At 39.9% G+C, this 26,774-nt stretch overlaps 1 protein-coding gene across 1 annotated transcript; it reads left to right on the top strand.

Moving 5' to 3' along the window:
* Positions 1 to 96: 96 nt before the first annotated feature.
* Positions 97 to 26,774, top strand: LOC121287081 (ras-related protein Rab-11B). Its single transcript, XM_041204595.1, has 5 exons — positions 97 to 263; positions 10,636 to 10,831; positions 16,848 to 17,041; positions 20,538 to 20,618; positions 25,157 to 26,774. Exons 1-5 carry the CDS (start codon positions 224 to 226, stop codon positions 25,300 to 25,302), a joined length of 657 nt encoding a protein of 218 aa, XP_041060529.1. The 5' UTR covers positions 97 to 223; the 3' UTR covers positions 25,303 to 26,774.

Below are 26,774 nucleotides of genomic sequence, written 5' to 3'. Positions count from 1 at the left end.
CCTGTGATCGAATTTCCAAGGTCTGTTGTACCCATCCCAATCTATTATTGGTCAACCAACTATCAATCAGTGAGCGAGACGGCGGGCGGGCTGGTTGTAATTTCCGGTTGTCGGGCAGGGGTTGGGCTTGTGCCTGTGCCTGCGCCGAAAAAAAGGAAGGGGATATTTTTTGCGGTCGTTGCAGGTTTTTGCTCTTGTAGAAACCGGCTATATTGAAGCTAAAATGGGAACTAGAGATGATGAGTACGATTACCTCTTTAAAGGTAAGCGAGTTGCCATTCGTAATGGAGTTAAAATATATTTGTTCTCTTTTCACACAATTATGATAGATGTAGGCCTCAGGCTTTGTGTCTTCAACCTGGGCAAAGAGGGTACAAAAAACTTCCCCGTTGTGGGCCAGGTAAGTTCTCAATTTCTTATCGGCGTTTTGTTAACTTATTACCAGAAAACGTGGAAAGAGTAGGCGTCAGTAGCAGGAGCTGGAACCGAGGGAGATACCACCCAAAAAACTGTAGTCTGCAATAACATTAATCCCCACCGATTAGCCATTTATAACCTGCAGACCTAATCCAGCTAACACTTTCTCTCTATTAAGTTGCATAATAAAACTTTCTGTCCGCTTTTTCTACGTTTGAAGTATTTTTACCAGTTGGAAATGTTTCTCTGGAATTAGTTTCATGCACCTTCCCTTGTATGATGCTTATGAGCTTTGTCTTAGTTGCTTTGCTGATCATCAAATATACCTTTTCCCGCCACGACATTGCATTTGTGATGTGTTAGCACTAGGATTTCAGTAAAGTATAATAGGTGTGTGAACTGAGAAAAGCAATTAGACTTTTGTTTCCAGACAGGGGTTGTATCTGAAGGGAGCATCAACAGCGTATAACGCTACTGGTGGTCGTAAGGATATCATTGAGTGGCTGGGGTGCATGGGTACGTTAAATCTTATTGGCCAGAGCATATTTTTTGCTAACAGAGTTACCAATGCACCAGATATGTCCGGTGACATCAGTTGTCTTCCATGTTGTGGCTAACCTGTTTCTTTCTGGTTTTTCATTCTCCCACAATTCAGCTTCTCTTTCTTTCTTGTTCCCCCTCAAAAACTAGACTTCTGTTCCATATATGTCTGCCATTCCCTTACTTCATCATAAACATTAATGCCCTTCAGTGGAAAAGAAATGGTGAAAGTTGAAAAATACTATTTTGGAAATTAAACTTTTTCATCCAATGTCAACATTAAGATCAAATGTAGAGTAGATTCAATACTGTGTTTTCAATCTAGACACCTTTTTAAATTATTATAGGAAAGTTTTTTCCCTACATTTGGCTATTTCTTTACTTCAGTGTTATATTCGGCCTAGCATATTTTTGTCTGAGTATGCTTCTGTGAAGCACCTTGGATATCTGATTTGGATGCGGTTCTCTCAGTTTTGAGTATAAATATTTGTAAAGTGCTTTAGCGTTTGCTATTTGACTGTACCTTCTTAACTTGACTCAGATTGCACTCAGCAAATTGAAGTTTGAAAGCTAGGATCTGCTGATGTTTGAGCAATTTTATACAGGCTATGTGTAATTAAAAATGCATATAAAGATTTCATTACGCTGCTTTAATTCTCATAACTGCAACCTCAGATTTATTCTTCAACATGTCAAGAGTTCAATCTGTACACTCTAGTTTTAGTCTCATTAGTGCCTCCTGGTATGCATTCTCTTTTGGTTGGATGAATTTTGGAGCATAGTTATTCTCAACTTGCTTTGCCCAGTTTTATTTGGCAGTCAGGTGGAATCCTGCACAGTAGGCAAATTTCTTTCATCCAAATAAAGGCTAACCTATTTCTTCAGATCTTATATATTATCAGAGCAGCAGCTATATCTGTAAAAGGTAGATTTGAAGCTGTGTTTTTGGGTTGCAATGCATTCATATTATTTCCCTGTTCTGGTGGTGCCAATTTCTTTTGGGATCATTTCACTTTACCTAACTTTAGAAGTGAAACTGAAGATTACAAAATAAAACAGAATGCTGGGAGAAAACAGCCGAACTGGCAGCATCTGTGGAGAGAGAAACAGAGTTAATGTTTTGAGTCTGTATGACTCCTCTTGGAAGAGTTATACGGACTCAACCTTAATTCTTTCCCTCTCCACAGATACTGCCAGGCCTGAGTTTTTCCAGCATTCCCTGTTTTATTTCAGATTTTTAGCATCCACTGTTTTTAGCTTTTATTGAAGATTATGAAGATAAGTTAGTGCAATTACATAAGATGGTTGCATTTATATATCCATACAAAAAAGGACAGTTTTTTTCCCTCCTTTTCTAAAAGGAAGGTTGTATACCTTCAGTTAGAGTTGTTTGGTCATACTGAGGTCAGAGAAGGGTTGAATTATAAATAGTAGAAGATTAGCTGTCCAGTTAACTTCACAAGCATAGTACTTGATTTCATAAATGGTAAGTAAAATACTTAAATGAATGAGTAACGGTTTTTGGCTTCTCGAAGCTTGGTCCGAGCACCCTAATGCTCCAGGTCTAAAGTTCAACTTCACTTTGCACCTGATAGGTGTCTCCACAGTTCTGTTTAACAAATATTCCAAACATATCTTTGCAAATGAAGTTTTTTCCTACTTCTAATTTTGGTTTTAACCAATTTAAATTTATCTTGTGTCTCTAATCAACCTGTATGTCATCTTTAATATTTTAAGTCACTTCTTGTCAATGCCCATTGAAATCAAGACCAAGTGTTGACTTCAAGTGAAATTGGGGAGTTAGCAAATAAGGGATAGGTGGACTAGGGGACACAAATGTAATTCGGTCTGTCCTTTTATTTCACACAATTTTGGCGTTATAAATAATACTCATGGCAATTTGGGGAGCAGTGCTACTTGGAATATAAGTTTAGAGTTTCTCTGCATTGCAGTCTGTGTTGGGAAAGGTAAAAGTGAAGCACTATAGCTTTCTCAATGAATGACAAGTTCACGTAGGTTGTTTTTATTGAGGAGGTGGGAATTTTTATAATAGAAAAGTTGACCAGCATGTGCTGACACAATTGTTTTGCTTGACTTTTATGTAGTACCTTTTAAAGTCGTAAAATGTCACACGAGAGATTATTGGGCAAAATTTGACACTGAGCCACATAAAGAAGTATTAGGATAGAAGACAAAAAGCTTGGAGATGGAAGTACATATTAAGGAATGCCTTCAGAGAGGTGGAGAGGTTTGGGGAGAGGATTAAGGAGCTTGGGCCTACACAGCTGAATGCATAACTGCCAATGGTGAAGTGATTACAAAGGGTAGAGTTGGAGGAGTGCATAAGATCTCTGAAGTTTGAAGGGTGCAGGAGGGTAGGTCATGGTGGGGGGATATGGATGAGAATTTTAAACTTGAGGCATTGCTGTCTCAGAAGCCAATGTAGCGACCAAAGATGAATGGGACTTGGTGCAAGTTAGGGCATAGGGAGCAGAGTTTTTGGATAACCTCATATATTTCTGAATGGTGATAGGTGGAAGGCCAGCCAGGACAATATTGGAATAGTCAAGTCTGGTGGTAATATACTGCCGAGTTTTTCTTTAAATATATGGTACAACATACTTCCCTGGAAAAGCGTTGTACATAGCCGATACCATTGACTCTGTAGAACTTGTCTATCTTTTTGCAACATCTTTATTCCTCTTAATTTGCGTAACTTCTGTTCCTGCACTCTCTGCTTTCTTCCACAATTCTGTCTGGTCTACGAGTAGTTTTCAAAACTTAGTTTGGCTCAGTGGTAGCACTCTTGCCTAAAGTATGAAGGTTGTAGGTTCAGGCCCATTCCATGAAGTAAGCACGTGACCTAAGCTTATGTTTTAGTCCATTGCTGAGGGTTCCATCTTTCAGGTGAGTGTTAAACTGAGGCCATAACTGCCTGTTCAGGTGAACATAGTGCTATTTGAAGGAAGGGAGTTCTTTTAATACCCTAAAGATCATGTAAATTTGCTGTGATTTGACCCTCCCACTAATGTATAACTTTTTAATATCATGAGTTGATGTCCTGTTACAAATTTGGGAAGTCAAGGCAATGTAGTCTTCAGGTGAAGCAGAATTAACGCGAAGCAGGATAATGTACCAGCGTTTGCAAGGTATACAATAATTCAATCCCAATTTTGAAGCCATATAATCTGACCTTAATCTTTATTTACACTTGTAAATTCTCACTTACTTTCATATTTAGAATGAAACCAGCCTATGTAAACTGGTCTAAAGTATATCTGACCACCTGTTGTGGCATTGCAGCAACTTCACTATAGGGAAGGTGTGATTGCAGTGTGACAGGTTTATATGGCCAGTTTCAATTATAAGTGCAAACAGGAATTTATAATTGGAAAATTTGACTCAAGTTTAGACAGCAAATGGCTACAATTATATTAGAACCTTTCTGCCAGCTGTAAACAGATATGAAGTAAGATATGTTGTAATAATGAATGGTGTGAGATATTATTATTGATGTGAATACCTTAAAGATCACTGAGCATGGCCAGTTTCCACGAGCTGAGTCTGGCACCAGTGCAATTTTGTAATATTCTCTTTAAAGCAATCTTGAATTCCTGACGTACTTGTGGTTGACAGTTTGCGTTCCCATGTAATGCACAATGGTCCTTGGTAGCTTTTTGATTATGATGCTGACTCCATAACTCTGCCCTGTGCTGAGTTTAAAGCCCACACAAACAAACCATGGCTGAGGCATAACTTGTTGCAGGGCATTTGTAGGCACTTTCCTACCTATCTTTGTGTCATATGTTGTGAAGAAGACACAAAGAGTTTGCAGACGGATATAGATAAGTTGAGAGTGGACAAAAATCTGGCAGATGGATGTGGGAAAATGTGAAGTTGTTCACTTTGGCAGGAAGAATAAAAAAGCATGAGTATTCCTTAAATGGAGAACGACTCCAGAATTCAGAGGTGGAGAGGGATCTAGGTATTCTCGTGCATGAGTCACAAAAAGTTAGTATGCAGGTATAGCATGTAATTAAGAAGGCTAATGGAGTGGTGCCCTTTATTACGAGAGGAATTGAACATAAAAGTAAAGATGTTATGCTTCATTTATTTAGGGCATTGATGAGACCGCATCTCGAATACTGTGTGCAATTTTGGTCTCCTTATTTAAGGAAGAATTTAAATGTGTTGGAGGTGGTTCAGAGAAGGTTTACTAGATTGACACCTAGAATGAGCAGATTGTTCTATGAGGATAGGTTGGATGGGCTGGGCTTGTTTCCAATGGAGTTTAGAAGAATGAGGGGTGACTTGATGGATTTTTTTTTTATTCATTTAAGGGATGTGTTTCACTGGCTGGGCCAGCATTTATTGCCATCCCTAATTGTCCTTGAGAAGGTGGTGGTGAGCTGCTGCTGCCTTGAGCCACTGCATTCCATGTGGTGTAGGTACACCTACAGTGCTGATAGGAAGGGAGTTCCAGATTTTGACCCAGTGACAGTGAAGGAATGGCAATATATTTCCAAGTCAGGAAGGTGAGTGACTGGTGGTGTTCCCATCCTTCTGCTGCCCTTGTCCTTCTAGATGGTAGTGGCTGTGGGTTTGGAAGGTGCTATTTAAGGAGGCTTGGTGAATTCTTGCAGTGCATCATGTTTACACTGCTGCTACTGTGTGTCAGTGGTGATATGAGTGAATGTTTGTGGATGTGGTGCCAATCAAACAGGCTGCTTTGTCCTGGACGGTGTCAAACTTCTTGAATATTGTGGAAGATGCACTCATCCAGGCAAGTGTATTCCATCACACTCCTGACTTGTGCCTTGTAGATGATGGGCAGGCTTTGGGGAGTTAGGTCAGTTACTGGTCACAGGATTCCTAGCCTCTGACCTGCTCTTGTAGCCCCAGTATTTATTTGGCTAGTCCAGTTCAGTTTCTGTTCAATGGTAACTCCCAGGACGTTGATAGTGGAGAATTCAATGATGGTAATGCCATTGAATGTCATGGGTGATGGTTAGATTCTGTCTTGTTGGTGATGGTCATTGCCTGGCACTTGTGTGGCGCAAATGTTACTTGCCACTTCTCAGCCCAAGAGATCCTTACCCGGAAGGTCCTGAATGGCCTTGACAAGGTGGATGTGGAAAGGCTGTTTCCTCTTAATTGAGTGCAGAACTAGGGGGCACTGTTTTAAAATTAGGGGTTGCCCTTATAGGACAGCGATGACATTCTTTGAGGGTTGTGCGACTTTGGAACACTCTGCCTCAGAAGGCATTGGAAGTGGGGTCAATAATATTTTTTAATTTAGAGGTAGATTGATTCCATTCCCTAACGAGAATCTAAGGTCATCAGAGGTAGATGGGAATGTAGAATTTGAAACACACAGATCAACCATGATCTTATTGAATGGCAGAGCAGGCGTGAGGGGCTGAATGGCCTACTTTTGCTTCTATTTCATATGTTTGTATGGTCAAAATAGTGACTTGACACAAATGGTAAAATTTTCACCCCATTCTTTCCCACTGAGGAGTAATTTGGTTGTCAAGAATTTACACTTTTGTTTTCACTTCTCCCGTCCCAACCAACTTGATTTTTCAAACTGCTGAAACACATGCAGTGCTTTTGTAATCCAGTGTCAACCACTTTGCCTGTCCAAACTAATTATGGACTAAGTCATAAAAATGTTGAAATTCAACTGCTAGTCTGTCTGTAGATAATGACTAAAAAGTCGTCATTTGTTGTGCAAACTCTGACTGGAGATAAATGCTGCACAAGCATTTTCACAGTTTCCAGTTGATTTGTTTGAGTGTAAAGATTTAGAACATTTTACAAAATAGACTGAAAGCTAAAATACAGGAATGAACACTGACACCCAAGGCTGCCCCAGTGAGTTGGCTTGTTAAGTTAAAAACAAAAAACTGCGGATGTTGGAAATCCAAAACAAAAACAGAATTACCTGGAAAAACTCAGCAGGTCTGGCAGCATCGGCGGAGAAGAAAAGAGTTGACGTTTCGAGTCCTCATGACCCTTTGACAGAACTAAGTAGAAATAGGAAAGGGGTGAAATATAAGCTGGTTTAAGGTGTGTGTGTGTGGGGTGTGGGGTGGGGGGGTGGGGGAGGTGGAGGGGGGAGAGAAGTGGAGGGGGGCTGTTGTTGTAGGGGCAAGCAAGTAGTGATAGGAGCAGGTCATCAAAAGATGTCACAGACAAAAGAACACAGAGGTGTTGAATTGGTGATATTATCTAAACGAATGTGCTAATTAAGAATGGATGGTAGGGCACTCAAAGTATAGCTCTAGTGGGGGTGGGGGAGCATAAAGTGCTTTACAGCCTTCCGGACTGAATATTGAATTCAACAACTTTAGGTCTTGAGCTCCTTCCTCCATCCCCACCCCCTTTTTGTTTCTTCCCCCCTCCTTTTTTTTTTCCAATAATTTATATAGATTTTTCTTTTCCCACCTATTTCCATTATTTTAAAATCTTTTATGCCCCCCCCACCCCCACTAGAGCTATACCTTGAGTGCCCCACCATCCATTCTTAATTAGCACATTCGTTTAGATAATATCACCAACTTCAACGCCTCTGTGTTCTTTTGTCTGTGACATCTTTTGATGACCTGCTCCTATCACTGCTTGCTTGTCCCTACAACAACACCCCCCTCCACTTCTCTCTCTCCCCCCCCCCCCCCAACCTTAAACCAGCTTATATTTCACCGCTCTCCTTGTAAAGAAAAATCAGTTCTGTTGAAGGGTCATGAGGACTCGAAACATCAACTCTTTTCTTCTCCGCCGATGCTGCCAGACCTGCTGAGTTTTTCCAGGTAATTCTGTTTTTGTTTTGGATTTCCAGCATCCGCAGTTTTTTATTTTTATACTGGAATTAATTTGGGTTCACAATGGAGAGTGACCACTTGGATCAGGTACTCAAGGGTATTCATTCAACTGTAACTATTCACCAACTCCCCCACCAATGATCCAACTTCGCCAATAAGAATCTCTTCAGAATGTGCTGTACCAAAGATAATTAGCAAAACAAGGAGGATGGAGAAGAAAGAGTTTAGTGCCTAATTAAACAACAAACTGTCTCTGCACTGTTAATGCATGGATATTGTTGCTTGCTCCCAACTTTCTCTGTTGCACTGATGTTAGCTGAAAGAATTGTTACTTAGTTGTGAAGCACCTTTTCTGTTGGATTTAGCTTCTTCACAAGTTTAGGTAGCAATTTTTATATCTGCTTTCTTGTAAAAGACTGTCTACTTTGGGGAAATTCTCACAAATTTACATATGGGCACAAACGATTCCAGTTAACTCCTTTGAAGCATACAGATTGTAACCACTCTTGCTATCTTCTAAATGTTCTTCCGTTCCAGACTCCTCCAGCATCTTGCACTTGTCCATTTTTTTAGGATGTGCTTTGCCTGATTTTATGTTATGTCCTTATTGAGAAGGAATTTGATTTTTTGTGGGATCACAGGCCCAAGATTGTTATTTGGTCTGTGCCATTTCATGTTGGTGCAGCAGCATCTTGCACATCCACTGTATCATCTTTGAACAGCCAAGGCTCAAATGCTGGCAGTTTGGGTTGTGTAATAGTCATAAAGAAAGTTTATTTGTTCTTCCCAAGTCAATTAGAGGAAAAGTACATCACTTGGAATTTCTGTTGTTCAGCTACCTATACCTGGTTTTATATTGCACATAGTGCCAACAATTTACAGTTCCCTCTTCAGCAAAATTAGCAAGTTTACTTGGTTTTGCTGCTGTCTATGACACCAAGCAAAATAAGAACTTATCTGCTGAGTTATTTTATTACTTTCATAACATTAGTCACTCTGGCTGGAACTTCTTTAATAGTGATTCAGTAACCTGCTGAAGAACACATGTGTGAAAAGTTTGGGCTTGACCAATTTCCTCAGCAGAATAGCCAACAATTGCTATCAGGACTCTTGCATAAATAATAGCCAGTTCAATAGGTAGTAGAGGTTAAACAGAACCTGCTGAGCAAGGACTACATGCTTTAAGGAGGGATGTAAAACTTAAAAACAGATTTCCTTTTGAATTTAGGCATTTGTGAATGTGTTTTCAAGCTGCCTCTGCTCATTCAAATTGGAACAAATCTTAATATATTCACACACACACACACACACACACACACACACACACACACACACACACACACACACGATATCAGCTGACTAGGAACTGATTGGAATGAAATTAATTCTTTTGAAAACTCAATTTGAAGGCTTTGAAACTGAGGAAGTTACTATTTTAGGCATTAATGATGCCCATGCATGCATTGTCACATATGAAAGCCTTTAGCAATATCTAAATCTCCTTTAACTAGCATTGAGCAGAATTTGTGGTATCCATTCAAAGCAACTGTAATCTATGGTGATTTAGAAAAGAGGTAGCAGCATTAAACTGGGTATTCTACTGTGAGTATCCAAAATTGATATTTTTTAACATAACAATTAACTTGGAATTCCAATTGGAAAAGATTCTTTTGGGGGAAATTTTGTTAATTTTTATTTCTTCCCCCCTCCTGATCTCTCAGTTGTTCAATGCTCATTGCAGATCCAATGGGGGAGGGGGTGCAATTCAAGTAATGGCTCTTAGTCCTAAAGAATCATTCTTGGAACCACTTGTTTTGTGTGGGTGCAATAGAATCTGATCTGAAATTACGCAAATATCAATTAAAGTAATTAAACTGGTTTCAAACAGACTGGTAACGGCCCTATATTGTTGGTTTTAAACTCCAAAGTCAAATCAATGACATGATTCAACTTCAGAATGGATCCATTTGCCATTTTACATAAAAATGCTGTACAAAGGCAAGTATGTAGTACTCAATTTGGTTTGTCAACTATACTTGTTAATAAGCTGGTGTGGTCTATTTTTAAGAGATCCTATTCCATCTCAATGTAATGAAATGTTACCTTAAAACATTGTACTTGTAATGATTGAAAGTAGATATGTAAAGCCTTCTCCATGGATTGCCATCTTTTCATGGTGGCAATTTATTACAGTATTAGCACCCAAATAGTAGAAATTCAAGAAATTTGTACACTTCCTGTCATAAAATAACTAATGTACTTGATAATTGTCAACCATATTTAAAACTTTAGAAAATTTTCCTTCGGTGCCTTACCTAGTGGAGAAGAATGATGCCTCAACTCCTAAGCAGCCGTGTTATCCTTGTAGCAAGTGAAGGATTTCCCTTCCACAGCTTACTACAAGTGTAGCCTCTCTATCTCTTTCCTCTAAAATGCTCCATAACACCTATTTCTTTGACCAAGCATTTGGCCATCTTCTCTAATATAATTTTGTGTCTCAACGTTAAGCCCCTGCAAAGTGCCTTGCAATGTTTTATTATGTTAAAGATGTTATATAAATAGAAGTTGTTGATTGGTAGACTCAACCCTCTAGTGGGATTCAACATAAATGGTAAGTGAACAGACATGTGAGCAACAAGTCAGATATAAAGATCTCTAACCTTAATTATACTTTCTTGGTGATTTTGCACATATGGCAGGGGAGCAATGCAAATGAGCCCTATGTTTTTAATTCAGCTGTATCCTGGGTGGTGATTTTTGCTACCTGCATGCCCTTCTGCAGCACAGGCAAATTGCATTTTTTAAGCTGGTTCTTTATTGAACATCCACAATTATATGCATATGTCCTTTCTAGTTGTGTTGATTGGAGACTCTGGGGTTGGAAAGAGCAATCTCCTATCGAGATTCACACGTAACGAGTTTAATCTGGAGAGTAAGAGCACCATTGGAGTGGAGTTTGCCACCAGGAGTATCCAGGTAGATGGAAAGACAATTAAAGCACAGATCTGGGACACGGCAGGACAGGAGCGATACCGTGCCATCACTTCAGCGTAAGTATTTTGTGTCACACTGTTAATAAACAATGAGATCAGTACGTTAAAGTCATGGATGATTTTAACCTTCATGTAGATTGGGAAAATCAAATTGAAGAGGTAGCCACGAGTAAGAATTCATAGTGTATTCGGGACAGTTTCCTAGAACAGTGTATCGTGGATCCAACCAGGGATCAGGCTATTTTGAATCTGGTAATGTGTAATGAGGCAGGTTTAATAAATGATCTGAATAAAATATCCCTTAGGAAACAATAAGCATAACATAGTAGAATTTAGTGTTCAGTTTGAGAGTGAGAAGCTTGGGTTGGAAACAACTGTGCTAAACTTAAATAAGGGTAATTACAAAGGCATGAGGGCAGAGTTGGCTGGACTGGACAGAGAAAGGAGTTTAGCAGAAAAGATGGTTGATGAACAATGCCAGGCATTTAAGAAAATAGTTCATGACTCACAACAACTATATAACCCAGTGAGGAAGAAGGATTCTAGGAAGGGGATAAACCAACCATGGTTAAGGATAGTATCAAGTTGAAAGAAAAACATACAATGTGGCAATGATTAGTGGTAAGTCAGAGGATTGGGAAAGTTTTAAAAACCAACAAAAATGACTAAAAAAAATGGAGAAAATAAACTTTGAGGGCAAACTAGCAAGGAATATAAAACCAGACAGTAAGAGCTTCTTTAAACATATAAAAAAAAAGAGAGAGGCCAAAGTGAACATAGGCCCCTTAGAGAATGAGGCTGGGGAAATAATAATGGGGAACCAGGGAATGGCAGGGGAGTTGAATAAATACTTTGCTTCAGTCTTCACGGTAGAAGAGACTAATGGCATTTCCAAAAATGCTAAATAATGAAGGGGCAAAAAGGGGGAGGAAATAAATACAATAACTATCACTGGAGAAAAAGTACTAGGGAAACCAATGGGGCTAAAAGCTGATAAGTCTCCTGGACCTGATGGGTTGCATCCTAGGATATTAAAGGAAGTATCTCCGGACTTAGTGGATGCGCTAGTGGTAATCTTCCAAGAATCCTTAGATTCTGGAAAGGTCCCAGAGGATTGGAAAACTACCAATGTAGCGCCCTTATTCAAAAAGGGAGGGAAACAAAAAATGGATAACTATAGGTCAGTTAGCTTAACATCCATCATTGGGAAACTGTTAGTCTATTATAAAGGATGTAATAGCAGAGCATTTAGAAATGCATAATATAATCAAGCAGTCAGCATGGCTTCATGAAGGGGAAATCATTCCTGACAAATGTATTAGAATTCTTTGCAGAGGTAACAAGCAGGATAGATAATAGATGTAATATATTTGGATTTCCAAAAAGTGTTTGATAAGGTACTGCACATAGGGCTACTTAATAAGATAAGAGCCCATGGTGTTGGGGGTAGTATATTAACATGGATAGAGGATTGGCTAACTAGAAGACAGAGTTGGGATAAGGGGGGAGGAGGGGTGCATTTTCAGGATGGCAACCTGTAACTAGTGGAATGCCACCGGGATCAGATGGGGCCACAATTATTTACAATATATATTAATGATTTGGATGAGGGAATTGAATGTACTATCACCAAATTTGCGGATGACACAAAAATAGTTGGGAAGGCAAGTGGTGAGGCTGATGCAGTCTACAGAGGGATATAGACCAGTTAAGTGAGTGGGCAAAAACATGGCAGATGGAATATTATGTGGGAAATGTGAGGTTATGAACTTTGGCAGGAAGAATAGAGGAGCTGAATATTATTTAAATGGAGAAAGATGCAGCACAGAGGGATTTGGGGGTCCTCGTGCATGAATCACAAAAAGTTAGTATACCAGTTCAGGTAGTAGGGAAGGCAAATGGAATGTTGGCTTTTGTTTCAAATGGAATGGAATATAAAAATAGGGAAGTCTTGTTAATACTGTACAAGGCACTATTAGACCACACCTAGAATACTGTGAACAGTTTTGATCCCCTTATCTAAGGAAAGATATACTGGAATTGAAGGCTTCCCAGAGAATGTTCACTAGGTTGATCCTGGGTATGGAGGGATTTTCTTATGAGGAGAGGTTGAGTGGGCTGGGCCTGTACTCATTGGAGATTGGAAGATTGAGAGGCAATCTTATTGAAACATGTAAGTTTCTTAAGGGGCTTGACAGGGTAGATGTTGGGACGTTGTTTCCCCTTGTGGGAGAGTCTAGGACCAGAGAGCTTAATCTGAGTAAGGCATCGCCTGTTTAAGGCATAGATGAGGAATTTCTTCTGAGGGTAGTGAATCCGGAATTCTTTACCGCAGAGGGCTGTAGATGCTAGGTCATTAAGTATATTCAAGGCTGAGATAGAGAGATTTCTAATCAGTAAGGGAATCAAGGGTTATGGGGTAAAGGCAGGAAAGTGTAATTGAGGATTATCAGATCAGCCATGATCTCACTGAATGGTGGAGCAGACTCGATGGGCTGAATGGCCTACTTCTGCTTGTACGTCTTATGATTAGTGAGAAAGGATCTTAGATTGGAAGATCATGATGTAGAATCAGTTTGGCTGGAGCTAAGAAACTGCACGGAGCAGCAAGCTTTGGTAGAAGTTGTTTATAGGCCAGCAAAGAGTATTGGTAATATGGGGCCTGGTATAAATCTGGGAATTAGAGGTGGATGTGACAAGGATAACAGTAATCATGAGGGGATTCAATCTACATATAGACTGAGTAAACCTATTAGCGTTAATGCTGAGGATGACAAATTCCTGGAATGTATACACAATAGTATTCTAGAACAGTACGCTGAAGAATCAACTAGAGAATGAGCTATTTTAGATCTAGTATTGTGCAATGAGAAAGGGCTAATTGATTACATTGTAAAGGAAGCTTCTAGGGAAGAGTGACCATAATATGATAGAATTTTACATGTAGTTTGAAAGTGATGTAGTTCAATCTGAAACTAGGGCCTTTAATCTAAACAAAATAAACTACAAAGGTATGAGGGGCGTTTTGGCTGAGGTAGTTTGAGGAACTACATTGAAAGGTAGATGGGTAATGGCTAGCATTTAAAGAACTAATATGTGGTTTGCAACAAATTTATATTCCTTTAAGGCACAGAAAACCTGCAAGAAATGTAATCTAACCATGGCTAACAAGAGAAGTTCAAGATTCTATTAGATCAAAGGAAGGGGCACATAAAGTGGCCAAAAAAAAGTAGTAAGCCTTAGGATTGGGAGAATTTTAAAATCCAGCAAAGGAGGACCAAGGTGTATATGAAGAGAAAATAGAATATGAAAGTAAACTAGCAAACAAACAAATGGACCGTAAAAGCTTCTATAGGTATTGGAAAAAGTTAGTAAAGACAAATGTGGGCCCACTGCAGGCAGGGATAGAAGAATTTATAATGGGAAATAAGGAAATGGCTGAGAAACTAAACAAATACTGTGTCTGTCTTCGATAAAACCCTACTTGAAATATTGGGGAGCCAAGGGACTAGTGAGTTTGAGGACCTAAAAGAAATTAGTATTAGTGAAAAAGTAATGTTGAAGAAATTAATGGGACTGCAAGCTGCCTAAGTCCCTTGGACCTGGTGATCTACATCCCAGAGACTTGAAAGAGGTGGCTGTAGAGATAGTGGATGCATTGATTATCATCTTTCAAAATTCTATAGACTCTGGAATGGTGCCTGTGGATAGGAAGGTAGCAAATGTAACCCCCCCCTATTTGAGAAAGGAGGGAGAGAGAAATCAGGACTACAGACCTGTTAGTCTGATATCAGTAGTAGGGAAAATGCTAGAATCTATTATAAAGGATATTATCTGGACACTTGGGATTTGGGAGAGTCAGCCTGGATTTTTGAAAAGGAAATCATATTTGACATTGGTATTGGTATTTGTTTTGAGGATGTAACTAGCAGAACAGAAAGGGATGTGATGTATCTAGATTTTCAGGTGGCATTCGATAAGGTCCCACAAAAGAGGTTAGTAAGCAAAATTAGAGCACATGGGATTGGGGGTAATATACTGGCATGGATTGATTAATGGACAGAATACAGTTTTGGCCTGTCTTTCTCTCCACAGATGCTGTCAGACCTGAGTTTTTCCAGCATTTTTTGTTTTTGTTACAGTTTTGGTCTCCTTACCTAAGGAAGGATAAACTGACCATAGAGGGAGCTCAGTGGAAGTTCACCAGACTAATCCCTGGGATGGTGGGATCGTCCTATGAGGAGACTGGGCTTGTATTCTCTAGAGTTTAGAAGAATGAGCGATGACCTCATTGAAGTGTACAAAATTCTTATAGGGCTCGACAGGGTAGATGCAGGAAGGATGTTTCCTCTGATAAAAACAAAAAGACTGCGGATGCTGGAAATCCAAAACAAAAACAGAATTACCTGGAAAAACTCAGCAGGTCTGGCAGCATCGGCGGAGAAGAAAAGAGTTGACGTTTCGAGTCCTCATGACCCTTCAGCAGAACTTGCCTCTAATGTTTCCTCTGTTTGGGAGGGTCTAGAACCAGGGGACACAGCCTCAGAATAAGAGGTAGGCAATTTAGGACTGAGGTGAGGAGGACTTTCTTAGGTCGGAGAATGGTGAATCTTTGGAATTGTCTATCTCGGGGCTGTGGAGGCTCAGTCATCGAGTATATTCAAAGCCGAGATCAATATCAATGACATCAAGGGATTTGGGGATAATGTGGTAAGTTTAGGTAGAAGATCAGCCAAGATCTAGTTAAATGGTGGAGCAGGCTTGAGGGGCCAAATGGCCTACTCCTATGTTCTTAAATATGATTTATTTGTAGAAGTAAAACTGGAAAATATAGGTACATAGGTATTTTGAGAGAGACAAGTTCAAGTTTTGGGTAATGATAACATAACTGATGACTGAAAAAGAACCTGGTATACTTGCACTTATTAAGAGTTAGTTAATGGGTTTAATGGCCTATGAATAGGTTAATTTGAAAGCTGGAAAAAATGTTTGATGCTAAAAGTCGTCTTATCAGGGTGTGAATAGCACAGCAGGTAAAGATGGCTAAGTAAAGTGAAAAGCTGTTTTTTAAGTGGTGAAAGTTGAATAGGAAAAATAACAGTTTGAAATTGCTAAGGTAATTGTTCAGCACAGAGGAGGATGGCTCCCTTGTGGCTTGCCACTTAAAGGTTACAGTGGGAATGTGTGTTTCTGTTTTTGGCCTCCTAACACCTGTTCACCAAAACTTAATGCAGGTGTCAAGACCAGTATCTTGCCCTTCTTCCACCATGCTACCACCACAACCCCCCACCTCAAGAAAAATAAATTCCTAATGACCAGTTCATCAATAGCTGCCTAAGTGTGGTTATTACTGCTTCCTAATTGGTAAGATAAAGGTACTCAAATCAGAGTCCTTGTGTTTCACAGAAGAGGTTGGATGGGAAGATGCAGCCTGCAGGAGATAAGCAGGAGTGAGGACGTACAAACATATGAACAAGGAGTAGGAGTAAGCCATTCAGCCTCTGGAGCTTACTCCACCATTTAATAAGATCATGGCTGATCTGGTGTAACCTGAAATCTGCATCCCACCTACCCTGATAATCTATCACCCCCTTGCTTATCAAGAATCTATCCACCTCTGCATTAAAAATATTCAAAGATTCTTCTTTCACCACCTTTTCAGGAAGAGAGATCCAAAGACACTCAGAGAAAAAATTTCACCTCCTCTGTTTTAAATGGACGACCCCTTATTTGTAAACAGCGACCCCTAGTTCTAGATTCTCCCACAAGAGGGAACATCCTCTTCATACCCCACCCTGTCAAGACCCTTCAGGGTCTTATGTTTCAATCAAACCGCCTCTTTCTCTTCCAGTGGATACAAGCCTAGTTTGTCCAGCCTTTCCTCAGAAGACAACCCACCCATTCCAGCTATTAATCTGGTAAACCTTCTCTGAGCTTCCATCCTTAAATAAGATGACCAGTACTGTACACAGTACTCTAAATATGGTCTAACTAATGCCCTGTACGACTGAAGCATAACCTCCCTACTTTTGTATTCAATTCCTGATGCAATCTGGGTTGTTTGTGCTCTCAGGTACTACCGTGGGGCTGTTGGCGCTCTGCTTGTTTACGATATTGCCAAACATCTAACCTATGAGAATGTCGAGCGGTGGCTGAAGGAGTTGCGTGATCATGCTGATAACAACATAGTCATCATGCTGGTCGGAAACAAGAGTGACCTCCGTCATCTGAGAGCTGTTCCAACAGATGAGGCGCGGGCCTTCGCTGGTAGGTATTACATACTGTAACCATAACATTTCAACAGCCAGCTATTTATTTAATGTTTTAAATGTTTACTTTGAATAAACACCTTATCCTTTATTCAAGTGGTCACAGTGAATCTAATAGTATCACTGTTGGCTAATTGCAGCAGGCAGCACTGAAAAAGGGTGCCATGATTGACCCAGAGGTTAAAACCATGTAGAATCTGGATGCTCAATCTTTCTCTCTGTTCAGTGACACCTGCTAAAATGAATGTCTAAATAGTGATTGATTTGAGAAGAGCTGGGGTAGATGATTATAGCACCTGCGTTCATTTAACACACACTTCCCAGGTTTAGATGAAGAGTAGACATTTGATTGAGGTACCAAAGAACCATTGTTGCTTATGGAGTTGTATCCGAGTTCAATTTTGTTTCGCGAAAGGTATCTTAACGGTTAAATCTTACTGAACCCTAGCAAATTACCTAGCTACCTATGTGGGCTTTTTAAAGCACTAATAGAGTTCAGTTTATAATGCTAATCCATTATTATGTTTGATCATTAATTTGATAATGTAGCCATAGTGCCCGGTATAATGGAGAAGAGTTCCAGTGCATGCACACCACTTGTACTTTTAGTGAGAACTACTAGTCCTTGATACCTGGTCCATTGCCTACAACACCCATTCTCTCTCTGGAAAAACTCAGCAGGTCTGGCAGCATCGGCGGAGAAGACAAGAGTTGACGTTTCGAGTCCTCATGACCCTTCGACAGAACTTGAGTTCGAGTCCAAGAAAGAGTTGAAATATAAGCTGGTTTAAGGGGTGTGTGGGGGGGGGGGGGGGAGAGAATCTTGTCGCAGAGAAGAACAGAACTTCTTCAACGAGGTAGGCATTTCTTGAGCAGTGGCAGTCAATTAAACACAGAGATAAAAACAAAAAAACTGAGGATGCTGGAAATCCAAAACAAAAACAGAATTACCTGGAAAAACTCAGCAGGTCTGGCAGCATCGGCGGAGAAAAGAGTTGACGTTTCAAGTCCTCATGACCCTTCGACAGAGCTTGAGTTCGAGTCCAAGAAAGAGTTGAAATATAAGCTGGTTTAAGGTGTGTGGGGGGGGGGGCGGAGAGAGAATCTTGTCGCAAGATTCTCTCTCCGCGCCCCCCCCCCCCCCCCCCCCCCCCCCCCCCCCCCCCCCCCCCCGCCCCCCACACACCTTAAACCAGCTTATATTTCAACTCTTTCTTGGACTCGAACTCAAGTTCTGTCGAAGGGTCATGAGGACTCGAAACGTCAACTCTTTTCTTCTCCGCCGATGCTGCCAGACCTGCTGAGTTTTTCCAGGTAATTCTGTTTTTGTTTTGGATTTCCAGCATCCGCAGTTTTTTTGTTTTTATCTCTGTGTTTAATTGACTGCCACTGCTCTTCAAGAAATGCCTACCTCCTTGAAGAAGTTTTGTACTTCTCTGTGACAAGATTCTCTCTTCTCTCCCCCCCCCCCCCCCCAAACACCTTAAACCAGCTTATATTTCAACTTTTTCTTGGACTCGAACTCAAGTTCTGTCGAAGGGTCATGAGGACTCGAAACGTCAACTCTTTTCTTCTCCGCCGATGCTGCCAGACCTGCTGAGTTTTTCCAGGTAATTCTGTTTTTGTTTTGGATTTCCAGCATCCGCAGTTTTTTTGTTTTTATTCTCTCTCTGACGCTGGCCACTGAATCATATCTTCATGTTTCACTGAGTATTAATGCATCATGTTACATAAATGCAAAACCATTCTCCCAAGAGTTCCTGTGACACTGTTAAAGAGGTTACTAAACCAATCATCTTTGATTTCAACTAAATCAAGTGCTAGAGAAATTGACACATCTACCCCATTTCTTTATCTTAATGTTTGATTTGGTCTGTATTATTCATTAACAGGAAATGAATTTGCTTTAAGCCAATATTTATTTTACAATCAACACTTACTCTGGTATCACACAGAGAAATCTTGGTGTTCTCCTGAACATCCACATGGCTGTACCACAGTAAGATCTTTGAATGTTGCAGCTTGAGATGGATTCTACATTGACTTACTTTCTGGTGTGAAGGTTCCAGGTTCAATCAGAATCTGTTGGGTTTGTTGGTCTCAACTGGTTTAGGAGTTCAGATGCTACAATTGTTCTTACTGGCTTTAGGCTGAGGGGAACAAATCAGAGGTCCAAGCTCTGATAACTATCCAGTGACACCTGGTAAAACTCAGCAGGCTGGCAGCATCTGTGGAGAGAGAAACAGCTAACGTTTCGAGTCTTATGGCTCTTCTTCAGATTTCCAACATCTGCAATATTTTGCTTTTATCTTAGTGCATGTATGGATGGTGGGTGATGCCCTTTGGAGAATAGCTCGCTGCTACTGCTATCCAGTTAGTCTTGTAAATGACCAGTTAAGTACAAAGCCATGCCCTATTGAAAGTCAGAGGAGGAAATCATTTTAAAGGGTGGTGACTGATCTCCAGACCAAGTAGCTTATGCATAAATGTTTTTGTTGTAACTGCTTAGTTCCAGATGAACACGTCAGTGTGTAACTGTCAGGTTTGACTGCCATTTAGCTCTGGTGCTTCAACCACATTTATACTGTTGTTGCAGTTAACTATCAGTTTTTCTTTAACCTTGTGCTAGAAGTTTTGCTGTAAGTGTGCTTGCACACACAATCTTGCTGTCTAATTGTTATGAACTACTACACTCTAGGACAGGGAGTAATATAGTTTCCAGATGATACAAACTTAGCAAAGTAGTAAAGATGATGGTTATAGACTTCAGGATGACTTAAGACAGGATAGTGAAATGAGCATAATCATGGTAGATGGAGTTCAATATGGAGAAGTGTGAAGTGATGCACTTTGGAAGAACTAATACGGAAAGACAATATCCTGTAAATGGCGCAATTTTAAAGCTCAGAAGAGTTGAGACTTGGAGTGCATGTACAAATCATTAAAGATGGCAGGACACTCATAAAGGTGATTTTAAAAAAAAAACATGCTTATGTTTATAAATGAAGGCACAAATTAGTCCTGAGGAGAGATTGGAAAAGTTTGTACAGTTCCCTTGGACAGAGAAGGTTCAGAAATGACCTGCGAGAGTTTAAGATGAGAAGTTTTGATAATATAGAAAATCTTCCCTTTGGTGAGTGAGTTAATAACCACAGGTTGTAAATTTAAAATCATTGGCAAAAGAGCTAGCAGCGAGATGAGATTTTTTTTCCAGTCAGGATCTGGAATACTTTACCTGAAAAAGTGGTGGAAGCTGATTCCATAAATAATTTTAAAAAGGAATTGAATGGGTACTTAATGAGGAACTTACAGGGTTATTGGGATGTGGGACACAGCACAACTCCTCTTTCAAAGAGTTGGCACAGGCGTAAGAGTTTCTATTTCTATGAAAATCACCTGAAACCTACAGGTAGCCTGGTGGAAATTGGTATGTCACTTGAATTGTGCTGTGCCTTTGTTCTTGTAGAACATGAAGTCTTACTTTCTCATTTCAGAAAAGAACAATCTATCATTTATCGAAACATCTGCACTGGATTCAACGAATGTAGAAGAAGCATTTAAAAACATTCTTACAGGTAAAATAATGTCAAACGGAGAAACTACTGAGTGTGGTGCTTGGAATTGGTCTGCAACTCTCAGTATCATTCAGATATGTAACCTCTCCATTATCTTGCTCTGTATACGTTCTGATTAGCTCAGAATCAACTAACCCAAATTGAGGTTCTTGGACCTCTATGCTTAGAAAGTCACTCAAAATAAAATGAGCTCCTTTAATTACAGAACTGCCCTTTAATTATTTATCCCACAATCATCATCAGATGACCAACTCATCTGTCTTAATGCTGTTGTGGGTGTGACTTTGCTGTGTACACATGGTTGCTATGTTTCCCTACATTACTACAGTGAAGCACTTTTGAGACATTAAGGTCATGAAAGACGATATATCAAAAAAGGTCGGTCCTTATATTTTTCCAGCACTCGTTGGTGTGAAGGAACGTGTTAGAGAATGGAGATCTTTCCAATTCAAGTACTGTGTCAGTATCAAGCAGTTTCAGGTTAGGTACAGCACAGCCAGATGCAGAATGAACCTCTCTACCCTGCTCCAACAAATGCTTTGGATCTCTATTCTGAATTGTATGATGTAAATTGCAATGTTAAATCATCTGGCTCAATATGTTCGAACTTCCACATGTCACTGTGCAGTCAGTGAGTTTGTATCCATTGGTTCTCGGTGACATAACTGAAGGGTCATGAGGACTCGAAACGTCAACTCTTTTCTTCTCCGCCGATGCTGCCAGACCTGCTGAGTTTTTCCAGGTAATTCTGTTTTTGTTTTTAACTGTTCTTGGGAAGTGATGTATTAAAGCCACACACTGCCCTCTGCACTAATGGAGGAGAATTCTCCAGGCTGATCACTTGTATCTTATTGCAGCTGCTCAGAATGAGTTGAGTTGTCAATTTGGGTACATGATGTGCTGCGGGGGGGTTAAAGCCTGATGAGAGTAAATTTCTTATTGGATCTGCACAATTAACATTTGTATGTTCTTTCAATTAGTAAAATATAATTGTTTTTAAAAAGAAAATATTGAGGTATTGTAAGTGGAACAAATAGACATTTCTGCAACTGCAGACGTGACACCAGGATGATATGTTCCCTCCCTGATCGCAGGGTCAAGGATGTCACTGCGTGGCTGCAGGACATTCTGAAGGGGGAGGGTGAACAGCCAGAGATCATTGTCCACATTGGTACCAACAACATAGGTAAAAAGAGGGATGAGATCCTATAAGGAGAATATAGGAAACTAGAAAATAAATTAAAAAGCAGGACCTCAAAGGTAGTAATCTCAGGATTACTCCCAGTGCCACAAGCTAGCGAGATCAGGAATAGGAGAATGGACCGGATGAATGTATGGCTGGAGAGATGGTGTAGAAGAGAGGGATTTAGATTCCTGAGACATTGGGACCAATTCTGGGGAAGATGGAACCTGTACAAGCTGGATGGGTTGCATCCCAGCAGGACCGGGACCAATATCCTCAGAGGGGTATTCGTGAGTACTATGGGGGAGAGTTTAAACAAGAGTGGCAGGAGGATGAGAACCTGACTTGGAGGAGACGAGAGGGAAACAATGATAGAAATGAAAGACAGAAAAGTAAAAAGCAAAAGAGTAAGGAAGGGGAAACAGGGTCTAGCAGCAAATAGGACCATAGTACAAAAAAAATCTTTAAAAAGACAAGTCTAAAGGCACTGTAACTGAATGCATGGAGTATTCACAATAAGGTAGACAAATTAACAGACTTGGCTCCAGGGTGACCAAGGCTGGGAACTGAATATCCAAGGGTATTCAATATTTAGGAAGGACAGGCAAAAAGGAAAAGGTGGCGTGGCATTGTTAGCTAAGGATGATATCAGTGCAATAATGAGGGAAGATATTGGCTCAGAAAATCGAGATGTAGAATCAGTCTGGGTGGAGCTAAGAAGCAACAAGGGGTGGAAAACATTAGTGGGAGTTCCTCGAGGCCTCAACAGTAATGGTAAGGTAGGGGACGGTATTAAACAGGAAATTAGAGATGCATGTAACAAGGCTGCATACAGTAATCATGGGTGACTTCAATTAGACTAGGCAAACCAAATTAGCAATAATACTGTGGCAGATGAATTTCTGGAGTCTGTACAAGATGGTTTTTATAGACCAGTATGTCAAGGAACCAACTAGGGAACAGGCTATCCTAGATTTGGTTTAGTGCAATGAGAAGGGGTTAATTAGTAATCTTGTTGTGTGGGGTCCTTTAGGGAACATTGACCATAACATGATAGAATTCTCCCTTAGGTTGGAAAGTGAAGGAGTCGAATCTGAAACTGGGGTCATAAATCTATACAAAGGAAATGACGAAGGTATTGAGTTGGCTAAGATAGATTGGAAAACTTCATTAAAAGGTGGATAGGCAACTGCTAATATTTAAGGAACTAATCTATGTACGCATTGCAACAGTTATATATTCCTTTCTGGTGCAAAAACACCACAACGGGAAATGTGGCCCAACCATGGATAACAAAAGAAATTAAGGATAGTATTAGATCCAAAGAAGAGTCATATAAAGTTGCTATAAAAAGTAGCAAACATGAGGATTAAGAGCAGTTTAAAATTCAGCAAAGGAGGACCAAGAGGTTGATTAAGTGATGAAAAATAGTGAGAGTAAACTTGCAAGGAACATAAAAGCAGACTGTAAAAGCTTCTATAAGTATGTAAAAAGAAAAAGATTGGTGAAGACAAATGTAGGTCCCTAACAGTCTGAAATAGAGAACAAGGAAATGGCATAGCAGTTAAACAACTACTTTAGTTCTGTCTTCACGGAGGAAGACACAAATAACTTCCCAGAAATGCTAGGGACTCGAGTGTCTAGTGAGAAGGAGGATTTGATGGAAATTATTACAAAAATAAAGTGCTGGAGAAATTAATGGGACTGAAAGCTGATAAATCCCCAGAGCTTGATAATCTACATCCCAGGATACTAAAGGAGGTGGCTGTGGAAATAGTGGATGTGTTGCTTGTCATCTTTCAAAAATCTGTAGATTCTGGAATGGTCCTGGCAGATTGGAGGGTGGCAAATGTAACCCAACTATTTTAAAAGGAAGGGAGGGAAAAAACAGAATTACAAACCGGTTAGCCTAACATCAGTGGTAGGGAAAATGCTAGAGTATATTATAAAGGATGTGATAACAGGACATTTAGAAAATAGCAACCAGATTAAACAAAGTCAACATGGAATTATGAAAGGGAAATCATGTTTGACAAACCCACTGGAGTTTTTTGATGATGTAAATAGCAGATTAGATAAGGGAGAACCAGTAGAAGTGGTATATTTGGATTTTTAGGAAGCTTTTGATAAAGTCCCACATAAGAGATTAATGTGCAAAATTAAAACACATGGGATTGGGGTAATATATTGGCATGGATTGAGAATTGGTTATCAGACAGGAAACAAGGAATAAATAGGTCTTTTTCAGAATGGCAAGTGGTGACTAGTGGGGTACCGTAGAGATCAGTGCTTGGGCCCAGTTATTCACAATATATATCAATGATTTAGATGAGGGAACCAAATATCATACTTCAAGTTTGCTGATGACGCAAAACTAGGTGAGAATGTGAGTGGTGAGGAGGATGTTAAGAGACTTCAGGGTGATTTAGACAAGTTGAGTGAGTGGGCAAATACATGGCATGTAGTATAACATGGATAAGTGTGAAGTTACCTACTTTGGTAGGAAAAACAGAATGGCAGGGTATTATTTAAATAGTGATAAATTGGGAAATGTTGATGTACAAAGGGATCTTGGTATCCTTGTACACCAGTCACTGAAAGCAAGCATGTAGGTGCAGCAAGCAGTTGAGAAGGCAAATGGTATGTTGGCCTTCATTGCAAGAGGATTTGAGTGCAGGAGCAAGGATGTCTTACTGCAGCTGTACAGGGCCTTGGTGAAACCACACTTGGAGTATTCTGTGCAGCTTTGGTCTCCTTATCTAGGAAAGGATATACTTGCCATAGAGAGAGTGCAGCGAAGGTTCACCAGACTGATTCCTGGGATGGCAGGATTGTCGTATAAGGAGAGATTGGGCCAACTAAGCCTACATTCACTGGAGTTTAGAAGAATGATAGGGGATTTCATTGAAACATATAAAATTCTGACAGCACTGGATGCAGAGAAGATGTTTCCTCTGGCTGGGGTGGGGTCTAGAACAAAGGGTCACAATCTCAGGATATGTGGTAGGCCATTTAGGACTGAGATGAGGAGAAACTTCTCCACTCGGAGGTTGGTGAACCTGTGAAATTCTCTACCGAAGAGGGCTGTGGGGGCCAAGTCACTGAATATGTTTAAGAAGGAAATAGATTTCTAAACTCTAAAGGCATCAAGGGGTATGGGGGGAGAGGAGATTATGGCTTTGGGATAGATGATCAGCCATGATCACATTGAATGGTGGAGCAGGCTCGAAGGACCAAATGACCTACACCTATTTTTATGAGCAACATTTGGCTGGGAAAATATTTTTTTGTTTATAATTATGGAAAGGAAACTTTAACATCCTGGCTGCTAATTTACGCTCTTTCTCTTCACCAGAAATTTACCGCATAGTTTCGCAGAAGCAGATTTCAGATCGATCGGCTCATGACGAATCACCTGGTAACAATGTGGTAGACATCAGTGTACCCCCAACAACTGATGGGCAGAAATCTAATAAACTGCAGTGTTGCCAGAACATGTGACCTGCTTCAGCAAACCCTCTGATTCCTACTTCTGCCTGTGCATTGTAGTGTGTTGTGAATGCTTCTGTCCAATGTCTGTGATTAATGAAATCCTTTCTAATGAGTTGTAGCAGTAGAGCTGATATTCATTTCTGCATTTGGGACATCCCTTTTAATGTGACTACATTGCATGTGTCTCTCTACTCTTCCTTCTTTACCTATAATTATGAACACTCAAGACTAAGTCGAGCAATACTTTATGTACATAACTTTTTTTTTTAAAAGACAAAGACACATACCCTTTCTGCATCTTTCAAATGAGTTTGAACTTGTGTGTATTTATGCTTCTGTCATTGAGGGTTCCTGTATGAAAAAGTCAAGATCCCACCATATTTAAACTGTGGAACATCTTTTTATAATGCTACTGAGGCCTTTATATCCTGTCATAAGTATTTATATCTTGTGCTTTGAAGTCTTTTCAAAAGAAAACCATATTTTTCCCTTTCCATTCAGCTACCATTAGTGAAATCTATCAATTATAACTATTTAATTGTAGCATATTTGCTGCATCTTAATGTAGATACAAAACCTGCAGTGCTGCTTTGCGTTGACTAGTTAGCAGCTTAGTGCATTAAAAGCTGACACATTCCTGAAGCATGTAAATATCCACACTAAGTGTCAGCAGTACTACCTTCACTTGGGGAAAACCTGTTAAGTGGGATTGAAAAGAGAATATGCAGCTTGTGGGAAAGAAAGGGCAGTTCTTCAGTTGGATTCAGACAGATTTTTTTTTAAAAATCGTGCATTTTTTTTTGTACAGATTATTTTATTCAGAGTCTGTCTTCAATTCCACCTAAGCAGGGAAATGACTATAGCAAACCCCTTGCCAATGGTTTGGAATCAGAATCTCATTGCCTATTTCTGACCTGAAGAGTTTCATGAAGGGGGACTAACTTTTGCTTACTGTTCAACACTGGGTTGTTAAATCAAGAAATGTAATGGTATCCATCCAATTCTCACCTCACCTTTTTCCCACGCCCAGCCACCTAAAAAAAAGTTTTGCCTGTGGCTGACACACTGGAACAATAGCTCTGTTAAAATGATTTGGAGCACGCTATCTGTTATTTCCTTGTCACTAATGGTTCTTCTATTCCATGAAGTGCAATCCATTTTGTAAATATGTATTGTCACTTGATTGTGCATGGTTATTATATCTGGTGGATAAACTTGTTGCCAAACCTTTTTCTGTGCAATTCCTTCTTCTGCTGTACCACTAACATTAGATGGTATAACTTAAATCCAATTTGTCATTGAAGCTAAGGTGACTTAATATACGCTCTGCTTAAAAACTGAAATTCTCCACACAGGGCACATCCTTTTCACATATGAACTTCTTTCAACTTCTGCAAGAAATTGCTTTTCATTGAATCTCTACATCCAAAGTGCTTATGTTCTGGTTATTTACTTTGCAATAAAAAAAAACTTGTGGTTGC

Source organism: Carcharodon carcharias, chromosome 14, assembly GCF_017639515.1.
Source record: "Carcharodon carcharias isolate sCarCar2 chromosome 14, sCarCar2.pri, whole genome shotgun sequence".
NCBI lineage: Eukaryota > Metazoa > Chordata > Chondrichthyes > Lamniformes > Lamnidae > Carcharodon > Carcharodon carcharias.
The sequence above is the reverse complement of the archived record's forward strand: the minus strand, read 5'-3'. Positions and strand labels throughout refer to the sequence as shown.